General features: G+C 39.8%; 2 protein-coding genes across 2 annotated transcripts in view; one reads left to right on the top strand and one right to left on the bottom strand.

Annotated features, from left to right (window-relative positions):
* SYN3 (synapsin III) overlaps positions 1 to 19,906 on the bottom strand; it is a 213,934-nt gene that overhangs the window by 107,798 nt on the left and 86,230 nt on the right. The gene's annotated exons all lie outside the window — the stretch shown is intronic.
* Positions 9,821 to 19,906, top strand: part of TIMP3 (TIMP metallopeptidase inhibitor 3) — a 44,416-nt gene continuing 34,330 nt past the window's right edge. Inside the window, exon 1 of the mRNA XM_070756226.1 lies at positions 9,821 to 10,298. Coding sequence (XP_070612327.1) covers positions 10,175 to 10,298 — 124 coding nt within the window. The 5' untranslated portion in view covers positions 9,821 to 10,174. The remainder of the gene's footprint in view (positions 10,299 to 19,906) is intronic.

Genomic DNA, 19,906 nt, shown 5'->3' with positions numbered 1-19,906 from the left:
CACATTGTTTATCACTGTTGTGAGTCTTTGGAGAGGGGTGCCATACAAATCTTAATAATAATAATAATAATAATAATAATAATAATAATAATAATAATAATAATAATTTATTTAATATAGCCTTTCATATTCCATTGGCATCTTTCAGTCTCCAAAGACCATGGTATCATGCTCTGGATCCTTTCATTTATTTATTCATTCATTCATTCATTCATTCATTCATTCATTCATTCATTTATTCAATTTTTATGCCGCCCTTCTCCTTAGACTCAGGGCAGCTTACAACATGTTAGCATTAGCACTTTTTAACAGAGCCAGCATATTGCCCCCACAATCCAGGTCCTCATTTTAGCCACCTCGGAAGGATGGAAGGCTGAGTCAACCTTGAGCCGGTGATGAGATCTGAACCGCTGACCTTCAGATCTACAGTCAGCTTCAGTGGCCTGCAGTACAGCACTCTACCTGCTGCGCCACCCTGGCTCATATATGCAGTATATGTTTAAATATAAATGAATTGGGTTTCTTCCCTTTTCCAGGATTCCCCTCCATGTTTCCCTACCAATAGCAGCATCTCCTTCTGATTAATTCTTACAAAAGGATACATCCCATAAAGCAGGGGTGTCAAATTCACAGCCCACGTTGCATGCTGACCACGCCCATGTCCAGTTAAGCAAAGGGGTAAAAAGTTGTGATATGTCATATGGCAACTCTGTGAGATGCGAGTTTGACACCCCCGCCATAAAGCATGTAGATTTCAAATAGATCCAAGGATGTCTGATACCTCCAGGAAATCCCTGTCAACATGATAATTATGTGTCACATGAGACATGTGATGGAAATAAAATGTTGCAGATATGCACAAATGTTGAAAAATGAAAAAAGAGCAGACGTGATAAAAAACATATAGATAAAAATTGTCTCCAGACACCAAAAATGATAAAACATCTGTACCTTGACAAAGAGGTGAGCTCCCTTACCCAAACAACCAAACAACCAACCAACCAACCAACCAACCAACCAACCAACCAACCAACCAACCAACCAACCAAACAACCAAACAACCAAACAACCAAACAACCAAACAACCAAACAACCAAACAACCAAACAACCAAACAACCAAACAACCAAACAAACAAACAACCAAACAACCAAACAACCAAACAACCAAACAACCAAACAACAAACAAACAATCCACTAAACCAGTGATTCCTTGGGTGCTGAAAAAGCATGGGTGTGCGCTATCGCGCATGTGCGAGTGCCCACATCCATAATTCAATGCCTTGGGAGGTGAAAACAGCTTCCCCTGCCCCCCAGAAGCCCAACTTGTAGTGGGCCCTGTAGGCTCATGTTTCGCCCTCCCCAAGTTCCAAAGACTTCCCTGGAGCCAGGGGAGGGTAAAAACGCTCTCCCCCATCCCCCTGGAGGCTCTCTGGAAGCCAAAAATGCCCTCCCAGTGCATCTGTGTGTTATACCATTTTAAAATTGTATAATAGTAATCTGTATGTGAAGGTGAGTAAATTTATCTTTTGGAAAATGATTTCAGGTCTTCCACACTATGAACTAGAGTCAGAAAAAGCCATCTAAATAGAACTGCCTGAAGTTATGACAGTGGCTTAGGGACAATCTGATCTGGAATTTAGCAAAAATAGAAGTCATGAATAACTCAGAACCCCACCCATGCAAACAGAATGTTTAATTGTTTCAAGTAGTGAGCATTTTTTCCTCTTCAGAAAACCCACCCAAGGCCAGTCTCTTGCAACACAGTACCCTCTAGCATAATACTTGAACACATTCCAAACTGACTTAGGAACTGAAATATTTTCAATGGGAAACTTTGCTTCCAGGTGTGATTATGTTATATCCTCCCAAAACAGTAAAGAGATAAGATGAAGTCGGTTTGCATGAATTGCTAAAACAGGGCATAACCAAAGTAGAGGGAGGAATCATAAAGTTGTGGTGTAGATTTTTTTGCTGAACTCTCCCATAGTAGGGCATCAATGTTTTAGAATTGATAGCTGGATAATGCTAACTTTTTTTTGTGATCACAGTTAACATTATTTTAAATTTGTGGAGAAATATCCAGGATAAATGAAATGATAGTCTGTTAACCATAAAATATTGTTTGCAGCTTCTGTAAAAATATAAGTGAACATGAATCAAATCAAAAGCAGAGAAATAACTATAATTAAGATGGACTTCTTTGTAATCTCATCACAATTCTTATCCTTGAAGCAATTTTTCCATGTATACCTTAACTTCAATTCAGTGTTTAAATATGTTCACAACTATCCATGGCATTTCAATTTGGTTAGGATTTAAAACTAATATTAAACTAGAGGAAGATATCAGAACAAACAATAAAAGAAACATTTGCTGCAGGGATAGAAATAAGCTAAAGTGAAAGGATCATATCATTCTGCGGCTTGTGCCAAACAGTGTACATTATTAAAATAAAGTCAGTTTTATGTGTGTATCAGCTGAAACAGTTGACAGTTACAGATCAAAGCATATCAATGTTGAGATGTAGGATATCTGAAATCAGGGTACATAAACGCTTTGGAAAAGTACCATAAACTAATACATGCTAAATTAATCTCATTGAACACTCTATACTAGTGATGTTTAATGTTTTCAGCAGCGAGTGCCGAAATTGGAGCATACATCCATGCTGGAGCACCGGAATCTGGAAGAGAACATGCGCACCAGACAGCTGATGTATTGGCAGTTCTGTGTTAGCAAAAACTTCAGAAGAAAAGGATTTAGGGGTAGTGATTTCTGACAGTCTCAAAATGGGTGAACAGTGCAGTCAGGCGGTAGGGAAAGTAAGTAGAATGCTTGGCTGCATAGCTAGAGGTATAACAAGCAGGAAGAGGGAGATTGTGATCCCCTTATATAGAGCGCTGGTGAGACCACATTTGGAACACTGTGTTCAGTTCTGGAGACCTCACCTACAAAAAGATATTGACAAAATTGAATGTGTCCAAAGACGGGCTAAAAGAATGGTGGAAGGTCTTAAGCATAATGTATCAGGAAAGACTTAATGAACTCAATCTGTATAGTCTGGAGGACAGAAGGAAAAGGGGGGGACATGATCGAAACATTTAAATATGTTAAAGGGTTAAATAAGGTCCAGGAGGAAAGTGTTTTTAATAGGAAAGTGAACACAAGAACAAGGGGACACAATCTGAAGTTAGTTGGGGGAAAGATCAAAAGCAACATGAGAAAATATTATTTTACTGAAAGAGTAGTAGATCCTTGGAACAAACTTCCAGCAGACGTGGTTGGTAAATCCACAGTAACTGAATTTAAACATGCCTGGGATAAACATATATCCATCCTACGATAAAATACAGAAAATAGTATAAGGGCAGACTAGATGGACCATGAGGTCTTTTTCTGCCGTCAATCTTCTATGTTTCTATGTTTCTATGTCTTCTGGGTTCTATCATACGCATGCGCACTGGCCAGCTGTTCTCTTCTGGATTTCAGTGCACGCATGCATGCGAGCCATCTGGTCTTCAGCTGGAACCTGGAAGAGAGCATGTGGCCAGTGTACATGCTTGCCAGACCAGCTGACCCACACACATGCACATAAAAGAACCCCAAAGAGCAGCAGGTGACAGCGCGCATGCCCACAGAGCTCTGATTGCCACCCCTGGAATGTGTGCCATAGGTTTGCCACCAGGGCTCAATACCAGGGGTAGGCAAAGTTGGCTCTTCTATGACATGTGGACTTCAACTCCCAGAATTCCTGAGCTAAAGCTAACATGATTGGCTCAGAAACTCTGGGAGTCGAAATCTACAAGTCATAGAAGAGCCAACTTTGCCTACCTCTGATATAGACCATTAACATTTCTACTTTTCAATTTTTTTAAAAAATTGTTTGGTAGAGCAGGGGTGTTGCACATTTATTTGGAGGTTTGGGGGGGAAATTCTGAGATTGCTATGAGAGAAGGGATATGAGAGAAGGACAATTGCAAAAAAATATATAAACAAATGTACTGAAATCTCCCAAAGCTTCCCAGTAACCCTACCATCTGTTGCAATAAAAGACCCTGTGACTTGTGAAGGTGGAATGATAGTCTGTTGGCAATTTTATAATTGGCTATTTTTCCCAATAGCTGTAATCTTGATCATACAATTATATGTTATTAATTAGCAGCAGGCGTGGGGAAACGTGTATGAAGGAAGATAAGCTATAAATAATGAATGCACAAAGATGCTTAGGGAGGGGAATACTGAATTCCTAAAATGGTTGAGAGAATACAGTAATTGTTGGCTTAACAATTGGGAGATGGAAAGACAAAAAATCCATCAATGGACAAATGTACTATTTTGTAGAAGACATTTTCTTATAATCTAACCAGGAAATTGATCAAAGTGGGTTCAGTCCTAGGCTTGATGGGGCTAGGAAGATGGCAAAAAGGAAGTGTTTCAGCTCTTGAGAAAAAAATTGAGCCTGGAACAAATCTTAAAGTCGAAGACAGCAAGTCTAAGCTTTGGAAGTAACTAAAGTCCTGTGATGGAAATTTGAAATCCTAGGTAATGATCTAATGGTGTTAATAGTTCTCATTGTTTTTCAATGTTATCTTCTAAGCTCTTGCATGCTACAATTCCCTTTGATGTGATTTTATTCCTATTTTATAGTTGTACAGAGAAATAAAGCAAAGGGACACAAAGAAAACCTCTTTTTATAAATTGCATTGAGTTATTGTAATTGCTGGAAACCAAGTATGCTACTTGGAAGGGCCTATAAAGATATGATAGGGCTTTCCCAAGCTTAGTTTTAAATACTTTACTTTAGTCACTCAGGGTAACCAAGAAACTTTATATTTAGGGTATGAATGATTACCTAACTCAAAATCATATAAATATTTTTTTCAATGTGAGGGAAACATGCCACTCATTTTTCCAGTAGCAGATTGCTAGGGATGAAATATTTTTTCTTAAAATACAAAGTAAACACTTGAAATGGAAACTCTTTTTCACCACCTCAGACTAAAAACTTGTTTATAACTATGTAAAGTGAATATATGAGCACAAATACCTATTGTTTCTATTGTTGAACTTTATTCTCGAGGAACTCTTGAGCTGCAGTATTATAGCAGTAACACTTATTAGTTACAGTCTGAACCCCGTTTGTTCATGAAGCTATTCCTCAGTGCTCGCAAGTACTGTAATTCTAAATACATACTTGAAGCATCTTTTTTTTCTACCAGGTCATGTATTAAGATTGTCAGATTACAGGTTTGACCAGCAATAGTGGAAAAGAGCCTTTTATTGCAGTGACCTTCCACCTTATAATACCTTTCAAAGGGATTATATTTCTTCTAGTGTTAGACTGAAATATTTTTAAGTGTCTCATTATTGACAGCAATTCCCACATCCTCATTTGATTGCACGTTTACTATTTTATTATTTCATTTCTTTTTTCTATTGGGTATTTCTAATTTTCAGTGTGATGTTCCTCAAAATCCATTTTTGGACAGTGTTCAATCTAGAACAGGAATGTCAAACTCAAGGCATGCCGGCTGCATTCAGCCCACAGGATGCTTAGATCTGGAAACCCATGGATACAGCAAAGGACAGGCCCTCAGTGCCTCTGCCAGGAAAAATGGAGCTTGTGATGAGCCTCCCGGGCTCCATTTTTGGCTGTGATGGCCTCCTAGAGCCCTCTGCCAGCAAAAATGGTGCTCAAGTGGCCCTCCTGAGCTCAGTTTTTGCTGACTGCTAGCAAAACAAACTACAGTGGTACCTCTACCTAAGAATGCCTCTACTTAGGAACTTTTCTAGATATGAACCGGATGTTCAAGATTTTTTTGCCTCTTCTCAAGAACCATTTTCCACTTACAAACTCGAGCCTCCAAAACTGTAACCGGAAAAGGCAGGGAGAAGCCTCTGTGGGGCCACTCTAGGAATCTCCTGGGAGGAAACAGGGCCTCCACCCTCCCTGGGGTTTCCCCAATTGCACATATTATTTGCTTTTACATTGATTCCTATGGGAAAAATTGCTTCTTCTTACCAATTTTTCTACTTAAGAACCTGGTCACGGAACGAATTAAGTTCGTAAGTGGAGGTACCACTGTACTAACAAAAGTGGCATTCAATCACATGAGTGATGTCAAACTGGCCACACCCTCCTCACCCACCCTGTCAAATACAACCCCAATGCGGCCCTCAATGAAGTCAAGTTTGACACCCATGATCTAGAACAAGGAGAAGTAAACTATTGCCTGTAGGTCTACATACTTTTCCCCCTAGGCTTCTGACTTTCTATCCCAGGGTAACTATTTTTTCCTCTTAAACTTTCAATTTAGAAAATAAATGGAATAAATAAATGCTGCCAAGCAAACTCCAGGATCTCTAGCATCATCTTTATTTCCAATATTTTACTTGTGACCTATATAGGCAACTTTAGAAAATAATATTATTTGGTAGCTGCTATTCTGGCATGTGTGTCTAGATGCATGGACATTCATTGGTTTCAGCCACTTTAATCAAAAGGGTTCTGCAGTTGTGTCATGAACTCTACCCCTTTTGGATTTGTGTGCAAAGATACGACACACGTACAAAAGAAGTAAAGTTTGTGTTTTTACAGTAGGATGCTGTTTCCATCAAACTCAGTCAATTATCATAGCCTCCTTACTCCAGTCACTGATGTATGAATACATATTTGCAACAGAAAGCAACAGAAGGAAGTGATGGAAGGATGGCAAGCATTAACTTGCCCACCCATAAATAAAAGTCTAGCATGATCATTATGGCAGCTACTTTATCAACAGTCAAGCTTCCCCAGGGCAGCTGTTTGGTAAAGGCACAAGCTTTTTGGATTGGACTGGACATTTCTGCTACTGAACATGAGAAGAAGAACAAAAAAAAAACACACACCCTGAACTTCGGATTGAAATGTGGCTGTTGAAAGTAGAACAATGGACCCTGTGAATAAAATTATGGGTCTGATCTGTAATGACTGCAGTTTTATTCTTAATAATTCCAATCACAGGAGCTTTTCTCTATCTTCAGTGGAGGTTTTTTTGTTTCTAGAAATTGTCATTACATCCCTTCATTTATCATTTCAATTCTCTTTTTTTTCAATTATTTCTCTTCCAGAACCCACCATTGCACTTCTGGGATAAGACTTGTGGAGTTCAACTCCCAGAATTTTCCAGCCAGCTGGAGTTTGGGGACCCCTGAGTGAAGGCATTCTTTTTCATTCACCCATATTACAGGCTGCTACCGGTACGCTCTCTGGAATTGTTGTGTGTGTGTGTGTGTGTCTGGTATGTGGCATGCACCCCATGGCACAAGGGTTTTTGCATATGCGCAGCAAGCAAAATATCGCATGAGGATGCTCAGGTGCGCAAGATTTCGCTGATTTTCGCTGGTTTCTTTGCTTCCATGCATGCGCAGAAGCAAAAAAACTGCTGAAAATTGGTGAAATCTCACATGCAAGAGCATCCTCGTGCAAGATTTCATTTTCTGCGCATACACAGAAGCCAAATCTCACACGGGTGGACATGTGCACACATCGGGGCGTGGAGATGCATAAGCATCTCAACTTCCCCTACAGGAACCCCGATCCCAACCGCACCAGCTGCAACCCATTAGTGTCCGGGATGTTCATTTCAATGATAAGAACAGAAGAACCACTCTCAGACAGATGGGATCAAAAATGAGGGCAACATCAAATGGCCCTGGAAGCAAATTGTTTTCCAGTGGTAGGGGAGAGAAGCCAGCCTTCCCACAGAGTATGCACAGCATAAGAATTCTTTAACTATTGTATATGTACACACAAGGGTTAAATGAAAAATAATCTCCAACGTTACTAGTCACCAACTCATGACATTATAGGTCAGTGATGGCAAACCTTTTTTTCCTTGGGTGCCGAAAGAGCTTGCGCGTGTGCTATCGCGCATGTGCGAGTGTTCACACCCATAATTCAATGCCTGGAGAGGGTGAAAATAGCTTCCCCCACCCCCTGGAGGCCAGAAATGGCCTGTTCCCCAACTTCTGGTGGGTCCAGTTTCACCCTCCCCAGGCTCCAAAGTCTTCCCTGGAGCCGGGGGGAGGGTAAAAGCGCCCTCCCCCATCCCCACGGAGGCTCTCAGGAATCCAAAAACATCCTCCCAGAGCCTCTGTGCAAGCAAAAAATCAGCTGGTTAGCACACACATGCACATTGGAGCTGAGCTAGGGCAACCGCTCATGTTCCAGCAGGTATGGCTCCGTGTGCCACCTGTGGCACCTGTGCCATAAGTTCGCCATCACTGTAATAAGCCATAGGTCTTCAAACTTAGCAACATTTAAGATTTGTGGAGTTCAACTCCCAGAATTTTCCAGCCAGCTGGAGTTTGGGGACCCCTGATTTAAACTAAAGACATAGAGTGAAGGCATTATTTTCCATTCACCCATATTAGTAAAGAGCCATCCTTTAGAATAGAATAGAATAGAATAGAATTTTTATTGGCCAAGTGGGATTGGACACACAAGGAATTTGTCTTGGTGCATATGCTCTCAGCGTACATAAAATAAAATATACATTTGTCAAGAATCATTTGGTACAACACTTAATGATTGTCATAGGGGTCAAATAAGCAATGAAGAAGCAATATTAATAAAAATCTTAGGATATAAGCAACAAGTTACAGTCATACAGTCAACATGGGAGGAAATGGGTGAAAGGAATGATGAGAAAAACTAGTAGAAATAGAAGTGCAGATTTAGTAGAAAGTCTGACAGTGTTGAGGGAATTATTTGTTTAGTAGAGTGATGGCGTTCGGAAAAAAACTGTTCTTGTGTCTAGTTGTCTTGGTGCGCAGTGCTCTGTAGCGACGTTTTGAGGGTAGGAGTTGAAACAATTTGTGTCCAGGATGTGAGGGGTCAGTAAATATTTTACCCGCCCTCTTTTTGACTCGTGCAGTATACAGGTCCTCAATGGAAGGCAGGTTGGCAGCCATTGTTTTTTCTGCAGTTCTGATTGTCCTCTGAAGTCTGTGTCGGTCCTGTTGGGTTGCAGCACCAAACCAGACAGTTATAGAGGTGCAGATGACAGACTCAATGATTCCTCTGTAGAACTGTATCAGCAGCTCCTTGGGCAGTTTGAGCTTCCTGAGCTGGCGCAGAGAGAACATTCTTTGTTGTGCTTTTTTGATGATGTTTTTGATGTTAAGTGACCATTTTAGGTCTTGAGATATAATAGCTCAGGAGAAACCAACTATTTCCCAACCGGATTCAGTTTGAGCTTTTCCATTCAGGACAGACAAATAAAACACTATCAACAAGGACTAAAGATGCCTTTCAGACCATTTTGGCTCTACTGATGAATAGCACTTGATAATCTGATGCGAGTATTATTGCTTTTCCTTTCCCCCCTCCCTTTGTTTGGGTCATTCTGTGTGGTAACTTTTTAAACCAAAATCTGCACGGCAGCATCTGAAAGCGTAAAACTGCTGTGAAGTTGAGGAACGTTCATATTTGAATATATAGATTTTTTAAAAATAGCCAAGGGGACCAGCAGTTTACTGGCTTCCTCCTCCTGCACGTATTTATCCAAGCCTCCTCTAACGTTCTTCATCATCCCTGGCCCAGTCGAGTCTCTACTTGTCCTTCCTGTTCCCCTTTAGTAACTGTCAACAGAAATCCCGCTTCTTAGCCCCAACTGCCACATACAAGAGAAATACAGAGAATACAGATTATTCCCTATATGGAACTGAATCCCTTGGCAGGATCCCGCCTCCCACCAGGGCTTTTTTCTTTTTCTTTTTCGGTAGCCTCTCCCCTTTCCTGAGGAATGAGGTAATGCGGGGCTCCGATTGGTCCAGGAGGCGGCACCCCAATAGCCGTGCGGGACGCGCTCAAGGCTATAACTCCCCTGCGAGCCGCCGTGAGGAACGCAGAGGCACGCACCAGAGTGGCCGGGCAGCGTCTAAACGCGAGGAGAGGCAAAAGTCGAGGCTGCGCTTTTCATAGGAGCGAAACCGCGCAAGCCAGAAAAATAAACGAAAGACTTGCTCCATTTCAGCAAACAGAGGAAGAAGGAGCGCCCGGACCGAGCAGAATCGCAACTGCACTTTGCTTCCTTTTCTGCGAAGCATCTTCCTCTACTTCTTAACTCTTCTCACCCACGTGGGTGGAGACCGAGGAGTACTCCGGCAACAGCCAGTCGCGCACCAATATGTCAGGGCGGGTGTTGAGCCTTTTCTTGCTGCTCTGCAGCTGGAGCCTGACCGAGCTGCTGGTCGAAGCTTGTACCTGCGTCCCGGTTCATCCCCAGGATGCCTTCTGTAACTCCGATATCGGTGAGTGCGGGGCGCTACTCTCTCGCTAATCGCGCTTGTAGCTTGTCAGATTTGGGGCGAGCCGTGCGTTCTCGTTGGTAGCACGGGAGGGGTGGTGGTGGTGAGATTTGGCGAGGGGTTCATATACGCCCCCCAGTCCAGAACGGGTTAGATTTAAATACAGTGTCGAGTTTAAAACAGCGGAAACACTGGCCAAACGACTTGTTCCCCTCGCCGCGCTTTGGGGGGTTGCTTTGCAAAAAAAATAAACTGCTCAGAAAAATAAAGGGAACACTTAAACAACAGAAGGGGCGTACATAAGTGCACCAGAGTGCCTATCGTCCCCTGTCCTATAGTCTCTCCTATATCTTCTCTTCTATCTCTTCTATCCATCATCTATCTATTATATCTCTTTTATCTCTTATATTTTCTGCTATTCTCTCTAGTTATATTTTACCCCTATATTTCTCTTCTATACTCTCTTTGATACATTGTATCCTCTATAACCTTCATTGTGTATTATTGTGTATTGGACAAAACAAACAAATAAAATAAATAAATAAATATAACTCCAAGTAATTCAAACTTTCTGTGAAATCAAACTGTCCACTTAGGAAGCAACACTGATTGACAATCAATTTCACATGCTGCTGTGCACGTTCATCTTTGTACAGAACAAAGTATTCCGTGAGAATATTTCATTCATTCTGATCTAGGATGTGTTATTTGAGTGTTCCCTTTATTTTTTTGAGCAGTATAGTTAACAACCAGCCTTATAAATCCGAATTGTTTGCAGTGAGTTCTGCCTTCCTGCACGTATGTGAATGGACACACCTACTTTGTGGCAGTGGCATTGTGGTTAATGGTAGCTGGAAAGTTCCCTAACGCAGCATATTAACTTTTGTGAAGTCAGGGCAGATTTTTCTAGGGGAAAAAAAAAACCTAGGGAAAAATGGGTTTTAACACCACTTCAGTCCTAGAATGTCAATATTTGGAAGCTTATCTGGTGGTTTTCAGGGGATATTACTTCTACATAGTGTTGCATAGGCTAAAGTTATGTGCTAATACTACTGCTCCACCGAGTGTATTTACTTGCAGGTTATAGATTAAATACATAAAAGAATCTGAAATTTACTTAAAAGTGTGATTCCTCTGTCTAACTTGTCTGCATATATACTGTAAACATATAGGTAATAGGATGATATATTTTTTTAGCACAGATACTACTTATAGGATGCTATAGTGATTAAATGGTAGACTAAGATTGGGAGATCCAGCTTCCAGTAGAAGTTTATACCACTCATACTTTCAGTCCATGTTTTATTGTTTTCCCAAAATAAAATCTAAGCAATTGCTACCAATATTCCTAAGGGTAAAATTGCCATGCTGCCTGCAATGTGATAGGGAGATAATTAATATGTGAGAATGTTTGAAACTAGGACTTTTTCCAATAGTTGGTGAATCATAGTTGTTTGTTGCCATGGTAGCTCTCATGGGAGAGAAAGGAAGATATATTTTAAACAATGCCTATGGAAAGACACCAGAAACAGAATAGTGATGCTTTGAGCCCAGTAGGGCCAATAACACTCTTCACAAACTCCACAGAGTTTTTGCAAAGAACATAGGAGCTTTGCTTCCATTTCTAATCAACAGTAGCCACAGGCAGGATTGTTTTCAGAATGATTAATTCTAAATTCAGGTAATAATGCAACTAGGATAAGAACATAAGAAGAGCCATGCTGAATCAGGCCAAAGCCCATCGAGTCCAGCATTCTGTGTCACACAGTGGCCCACCAATTGTCCATGGGGATCTTGAGCAGAAAGAGAAGGCTCCCTTTCCCTTGACTCCCAGGAAATGGTACCCAAGGGAATCTTGCCTGCCTCAACCAACAAAGAGGCAGCACTTGGACATCTGTTTCAATAACCACTGATACACTTGGCATCCATGAATCTGTCTAATCCTGCCTTGAAGCTATCCAGGCTGACAACTGTCATGACCTCTTCTGGAAGTGAATTCCATAAACCAACGACCCTCTGGGAGAAGAAATATTTCCCTTTATTTGTCCTCACTTTCTTTAGGGAGTACCCCCTCGTCCTAGTATAGGGTGATAGAGAAAAGAATCTTTCTCTATCCACCTTTTCTATCCCATTCATGAATTTATACACTTCGATCAAGTCATAGGATGAACTCCTTGTATAAAAGTTCTTCAAAATGACAGTCTTTATAAAGAATACAGTTTCCTAATCTCAGAGCTGTGTTAGTTTCATATTGGTATAAAATCCCTCCAGAATATTTGGAATCCAGCCAACTCAGTTTGTTCCCATACTAGTGAAATCTTTGCAGGCTTAAACCATAAACCACATGGGAAGTAAATGGCATGCCTGGCATGCAGAACAAACTACAGAGGAAAACATATGACTGGAAGCATTTACATGGTGTAGGAATGAAGCAAGCATGAAGGTAGCAGTTTTCAGGTAAATAAAGTTTTGACCCCTGAAACGAAATATAAAATCAAAACTATAGGCTGCAAGCCTATGATGCACCCATAGATTAATGGTAACCCTGCCCATATGGAAGCATTTTTTAGATACAGTGATACCTCATCTTACAAACGCCTCATCATACAAACTTTTTGAGATACAAACCCGGGGTTTAAGACTTTTTTGCCTCTTCTTACAAACTATTTTCACCTTACAAACCCACTGCCGCTGCTGGGATGACCCGCCTCCGGACTTCCGTTGCCAGCGAAGCACCCGTTTTTGCGCTGCTGGGATTCCCCTGAGGCTCCTCTCCATGGGAAACCCCACCTCCGGACTTCCATTGACAGCGAAGCACTTGTTTTTGCGATGCTGGGATTCCCCTGCAGCATCGCAAAAACACAGAAGTCCAGAGGTGGGGTTTCCTATGGAGGGGAACCTCAGGGGAATCCCAGCAGCGCAAAAACGGGCGCTTTGGCTGGCAAAAGGGGTGAATTTTGGGCTCGCACGCATTAGTCGCTTTTCCATTGATTCCTATGGGAAACATTGTTTCGTCTTACAAACTTTTCACCTTAAGAACCTTGTCCAGGAACCAATTAAGTTTGTACGACAAGGTATCACTGTATTTTCATTACTTAACATTTCATTGCTACTTCATGTGCGTGGCATTACTTAACTTTTGGTTTCCAAGATAGTTACTCGGTAACTCCCATGGAAAGGTTTGTTTGTTTGTTTCCAAATTGAGACTTAAAGATTCTAGACAAGTACCCTTATTCATGTCTAGTTTAAGTACTCAGTCGCTGCTGAAAACCAATAAAATCTTAGATACCGAAATAATTCTGGGGGTTGCAATTTTACTTGACTAATGTTAAGATTACAATATTCTGTCAGTGATGTTATTTCAGAGGAAGCACAAGGCCAAAGGAGAAGTTCAAAGTCCTTTAAAGGACTTTTATTACTGGTGCTTTATTTGCTCTGTAGGAGGAGGCATGTCAACTCAAAATCCACTGCCAAAAGGCAGCTGGCCTTTTCTTGAGAACACAAATGCCAATTTGTCTGTCTCTACCAGAAATTTCCCACATGCCCCTAAATGTGACAACGTATGATCTTTTGATTTCTAAATGTTATGGCTACGAATCTCCCCCTCTGATAGTTTTCATAGCCAATACAGGTGGAAGCTCAAAACGAACAAGGTCTATTCTACTAGGAAGTATGAAAGAGAAAATTAAAAATATAAAACATTAAAAAATCTAAGTAATGTAAGAACTCTCCATAAAAGAATCAAACGATAAAAGCAGTATTCAATGGATGCAAACACTGCCACTTTTCTGTATGCATTGTGTCATCAAAAATTGAATGGGTCCAAAGACGGGCTACAAAAATGGTGGAAGATCTTAAGCATCAAACTTACCAGGAAAGACTTAATGAACTCAATCTTTATAGTCTGGAGGACAGAAGGGAAAGGGGGAAGATCGAAACATTTAAATATGTTAAAGGGTTAAATAAGGTTCAGGAGAGAAGTGTTTTTAATAGGAAAGTGAACACAAGAAAAAGGGGGCACAATCTGAGGTTAGTTAGGGGAAAGATTATCTGTATCATGAGAAAATATTATTTTACTGAAAGAGTAGTAGATGCTTGGAACAAACTTCCAGCAGACGTGGTTGGTAAATCTACAGTAACTGAATTTAAACATGCCTGGGATAAACATATATCCATCCTAAGATAAAATACAATATTACTGTAATGCTCTCTACATGGGACTACCTTTGAAAAGTGTTCAGAAACTTCAGATCGTGCAGAACGCGGCCGCGAGAGCTATCGTGGGGCTTCCTAGATTCACCCACGTTTCTACAACACTCCATGGCCTGCACTGACTGCCGATCAGTTTCCGGTCACAATTCAAAGTGTTGGTAATGACCTTTAAAGCCCTACATGGCATTGGACCAGAATACCTCAGTAACCACCTTCTACCGCACGAATCCCAGCGGCCGATAAGGTCCCACAGAGTTGGCCTTCTCCGGGTCCCGTCGACCAAACAATGTTGTTTGGCGGGCCCCAGGGGAAGAGCCTTCTCTGTGGCGGCCCCGGCCTTCTGGAATCAACTTTCCCCGGAGATTAGAATGGCCCCCACCCTCCTTGCCTTTCGCAAGTTACTTAAGACCCACCTATATTGCCAGGCATGGGAGAACTAAGACATCTCCCTCAGGCTTATCATATTTCATGTTTGATGTGTATGTGCTGTATGGTTTTTAATTGCTGAGGTTTTTATATATTTTATTATTAGATTTGTTCCATTGTTATACTGTTTTTATTCTGTTGTGAGCCATCCCAAGTCTTCGGAGAGGGGCAGCATACAAATCTAATAAATTGATTAAAAATTGAATTGAATTGATAGTATAAGGGCAGACTAGATTGACCACGAGGTCTTTTTCTGCCATCAATCTTCTATGTTTCTATGTTTCTATCGCAGACACATATGAAAGGGGCCGAGCTAGTGCCATGTTGGCATGACTGTTTTCATCATTTTGAAAAATAGCTAAATTCATGGATGTCTGTTTCAATCCATTTCAACATGAGTTGAAATGGATTGAAAGTAATTGTGGACATAACTTTGTTTCTGGACTTGCACTTGAATCTTAAAGATACATCCATTTCCATCTACATTGATATGGAATCCCTAAAGAATCACAATACTTAATCATTTGTGGCAGAGTGTGTATCTTCTTTGAATAAACACTTCACTGAATAGGTTGCAGTACTCCATCTATCACTGTGAAACTTGGAGAGTCTCCTAAATTATGATTGTTTGCCTTGTAAGACCATTATTCTAATCCTGATTTTTTTCAAACTGCATTAAATTATGCATTTTTTCTGTGGTTAATGTTAGCCATACACAATATGATGTGTTGAACTATAGCTTGTTTAATAAACTGCCATACCATTAGATGTGCATGGGTATTAATGCAAAACCAAACAAATCCCAATATGACATATGTGAATCCAGTTTATAAAGTGGTTTCTAAATTGAAATTATAGACAGCTTGTATCTAGTGGGAATGCCTAGAAATACTAAGGCAGAAAGGTATAGAGCCACTTTTTTCACATACCAAATTGGTGTAAAATATTTTTATTCTTTCTAGACCAGGGGCGTCAAACTTGCATCATCATGGCATCATCACATGACTTATCTCCCCTTTGACACATCTGGCCCATGCCCCATAAGTTTGACAGCCCTGTCCTAGACTTAGTTTTACTGCCTTTTAAATCAACAAATAGGAGGTAATTGTATACTGCATAAAAATGTTCATAATGACCTGTGGACTTCAACTCCAAGAATTCCTGAGCCAATCATGCTAGCTCAGGAATTCTGGGAGTTGAAGTCCACATGTCGTAGAAGAGCCAACTTTGCCTAACCCTGACCTATACTGATTTTAAATTTATTGCATTAAGCAAAGCAGGAAAAGAATTGAATCCCAAACTCCTGGTTTGGACAGACAAATCGAAGAATAGTGCTGTATGTGCCAATAGGTCACCTATTTTAGCAAAAAAGGGAGGCTCCCCTAAAACTTGCACTACTGAAAATTGAATATTTTGCTGGAAAATTGTCGTGTTGTGAACTGGAGGCACTTTGTAAGACTACGAAATGCCATTTATTAAAGTTGTATTCAGTTTATACAATTTTGATATGATGTTAGTAAATCAACAACAGGTGGATTTGCTTCTTTGGTGCCACAAAGTTTTCACTATACAGTGTTCCCTCGATTTCCGCGGGGGATGCGTTCCGAGACCGCCCGCAAAAGTCGAATTTCCGCGAAGTAGAGATGCGGAAGTAAATACACCATTTTTGGCTATGGACAGTATTACAAGCCTTCCCTTAACACTTTAAACCCTTAAATTACTACCATTTCCAATTCTCTTAACAACCATTTACTCACCATTATTACTGGTACTCACCATTGAATAAGACACTTAGTGATCCTGATATTTATAAACATAATTATTTATTAACAATATTTATTTTTTTGGTTATTTATTTGCAAAAATTATTAGTTTGGCAATGAGATGTGATGTCATCAGGTGGGAAAAACCATGGTATAGGAAAAAACCCGCGAAGTATTTTTTAATTAATATTTTTTGAAAAACCGTGGTATAGGCTATTCGCGAAGTTCGAACCCACGAAAATCGAGGGAACATTGTACTTCATTTTATTTTGAAATGTTAATTTTTAAATCTTATTTTACAAATGGAATTAGAGACGAAATTGGACCTTAATGTATCCTTCAGAGAACAATATATTAAGCAGCAGCAGCATTTCTAATGAGGGGTTATTTTTGATTCCTCATTTTCTGGAGTACAAAGTTGTGAAAAAGCAAGGTCTTCCTCAAGCCACCCAGTCCTGCCAGCACCTCTTTAGTAAACACTGCCATTCTTTTCTAGAATCAAAAGGGGAAGAAGCTGATCCAAATTTCTAGCTGATGAAGAGTTAAATGTTTCCATGGAGACTTGTTGCAGTTTGGTACTTTATTTAAAGCAGACTAAACTGCATGCTGGTTTACAAAACAAGTAACTTTTTATAGCTCTTCAACTCTGACAAAATACATGTCTTAAAGGGAGGAGTCAGTGCCCCAAGGGGTTGATGCTTGAGAGGAGGTTGCCAGAACAGATCTATTCATAGTTCTCTTTGCAATTCAATACAATGGCAAAATAGAATCCTTGAAAAGGATTTGCTGTATTTTATTTTAAAGGAAATGCCATTATGGTTTCAAAAAGAACGGAAAGAAATGTCTGAACATGAAAGAAACTGTTTGCTCAAATTTGGCTACTAGTGTGTCGTCATTCATTACTTTTATTTCTATTACTTATTTTTTATTTTTTACTTTTATTGTGCCTTCCTATCCTTGAATTAACAGTATCTAAATACAGATAGGATCACTGCCAAATCTTTTTTTACTGGAAGAACTCAAAGATGGAAGTATTTTGTGCAAATGCATAAAAGTTAGTCTGATCCTATTTACATAGCATTGGGGTGGGGGATGTAAATATTTATACCAGCTGTCACAGATCTGGAGTACACTAGGTTCATTATTCACAACAAGAAGAAGTACATCGATTCTTCGCGAGCTGCGCTGGCTTCCTATTGGTCTCCAGTCACAATTCAAAGTGTTGGTTATTATCTTTAAAGCCCTACATGGTTCAGGGTCAGAGTATCTTCAAGACTGCCTTCTACCACATACCTCCCGGTGACTGGTAAGATCCCACAGGGTTGGTTAATTCAGAACTGTAAACTCCCTAAACTACAAAAAATCATTACTAGCGGTAAGGAGATTTTGATGAGGACTAATTCTTCTGTGCTTTTATTGTATTCATTTATTCTGGAGTCACATGAGAAAGCAGCTTCATCATATGAATTGGCTGAATGCAAACCCCTTGAAATCTTAATAATAATAATGCAGCAGAATTAACCCAAGAAATGGGACTCCTACTAGGCTAGCCAAGTTTTAGGGACTTTAGGAAGGGAAAGTTATTATTATTATTATTATTATTATTATTATTATTATTATTATTATTATTATTATTTATTCGATTTGTATGCCGCCCCTCTCCGAAGACTTGAAGCTTGAAGGATACGTTGAAGTGCTATAAAATATTTATTCAGAAGTTACATTCAGAAGTTACATTACAATTAGTACGGTATTAATTTTTTTTGCACATGTAATTTATTTCAGGGTGCATCTTGGTTAATTCTGCTTCTTTACAGAACTGTAAATACTCTAAACTACAAAGAATCATTAGAGGTTCATCAGTGGACTAAATTGTCTCACATTTGTGATTTTAGTGACACTTATTGTGGAAGAAGGACTTTATTTAGTGCAAGGCTAATTGTTTTATTTCTTTATTGTATGTTCCCTTTGGTGAGATGGGGGGGGGGAGATATAAATTTGATAACGGTATTGGTGCTTTAATAATTGCACTAACTTTGAGCCATGGACTTTTTCTAAAACAATAACTTTAGCTTTGAAGAAAGTCAGGCTACCTGAATGTATAGCAAGAAAACCTCTGAAACACCTTTGAATAATTGTTGAAGCATATGGAGCTACAATATAAACAGGTTGAAATCCTAATATATAGATTTACTGAATATACAACTTGGACCATTTTAGTATCTCTTTATATGGTTATGCTATGCTACAATAAAGGTAGTCCTCAGCTTGCAACAGTTCATTTTGTGACTGTTCAAAATGACAACAGCAGCTCACAACATATCAAAGCAACAAACAATATACATATCTAAAAAAATCCAATTAATATAGCTAAAAAACTTTAAAAACTTTAATAACATTTAAAATCATTCGTTACCATTCACACAGCAAGACATACTACACTCGTCGGCCAAGGGGGCTAGGGTCTAATGGCCCCAAGCCTGGGCATCACAGATAGGTCTTTAAACTTTTACGGAAGGCGAGGAGGGTGGGGACAGTGTGAATCTCTGGGGGGAGCTGATTCCAGAGGGCCCCCACAGCGAAGGCTCTTCCCCTAGGTCCTGCCAAACGACATTATCTAGTTGAGAGGACCTGGAGAAGGCCAACTCTGTGGGACCTAACCGGTCGCTGGGACTCATGCGGCAGAAGGTGGTCCTGGAGGTAATTTGGTACAATGCCATGTAGGGTATATATATATAGGTCATATATATATATATATATATATATATATATATATATATATATATATATATATCTTAATTATTATGCTGCACTCATAATATGGGGATAGAAGATTACGATACAGTATAAGAATAGAATAGAATAGAATTTTTATTGGCCAAGTGTGATTGGACACACAAGGAATTTGTCTTGGTGCATATGCTCTCAGCGTACATAAATTAAAATATACATTTGTCAAGAATCATTTGGTACAACACTTAAAGATTGTCATAGGGGTCGAATAAACAATGGAGAAGCAATATTAATAAAAAATTTAGGATATAAGCAACAAGTTACAGTCATACAGTCAACATGGGAGGAAATGGGTGAAAAGAATGATGAGAAAAACTAGTAGAATAGAAGTGCAGATTTAGTAGAAAGTCTGACAGTGTTGAGGGAATTATTTGTTTAGTAGAGTGATGGCGTTCGGAAAAAACCTGTTCTTGTGTC

Source organism: Erythrolamprus reginae, chromosome 6 (assembly GCF_031021105.1).
Source record: "Erythrolamprus reginae isolate rEryReg1 chromosome 6, rEryReg1.hap1, whole genome shotgun sequence".
Taxonomy (NCBI): domain Eukaryota; kingdom Metazoa; phylum Chordata; class Lepidosauria; order Squamata; family Dipsadidae; genus Erythrolamprus; species Erythrolamprus reginae.
Note: the sequence above shows the minus strand (reverse complement) of the source record. Positions and strands in the feature narration are given on the sequence as shown.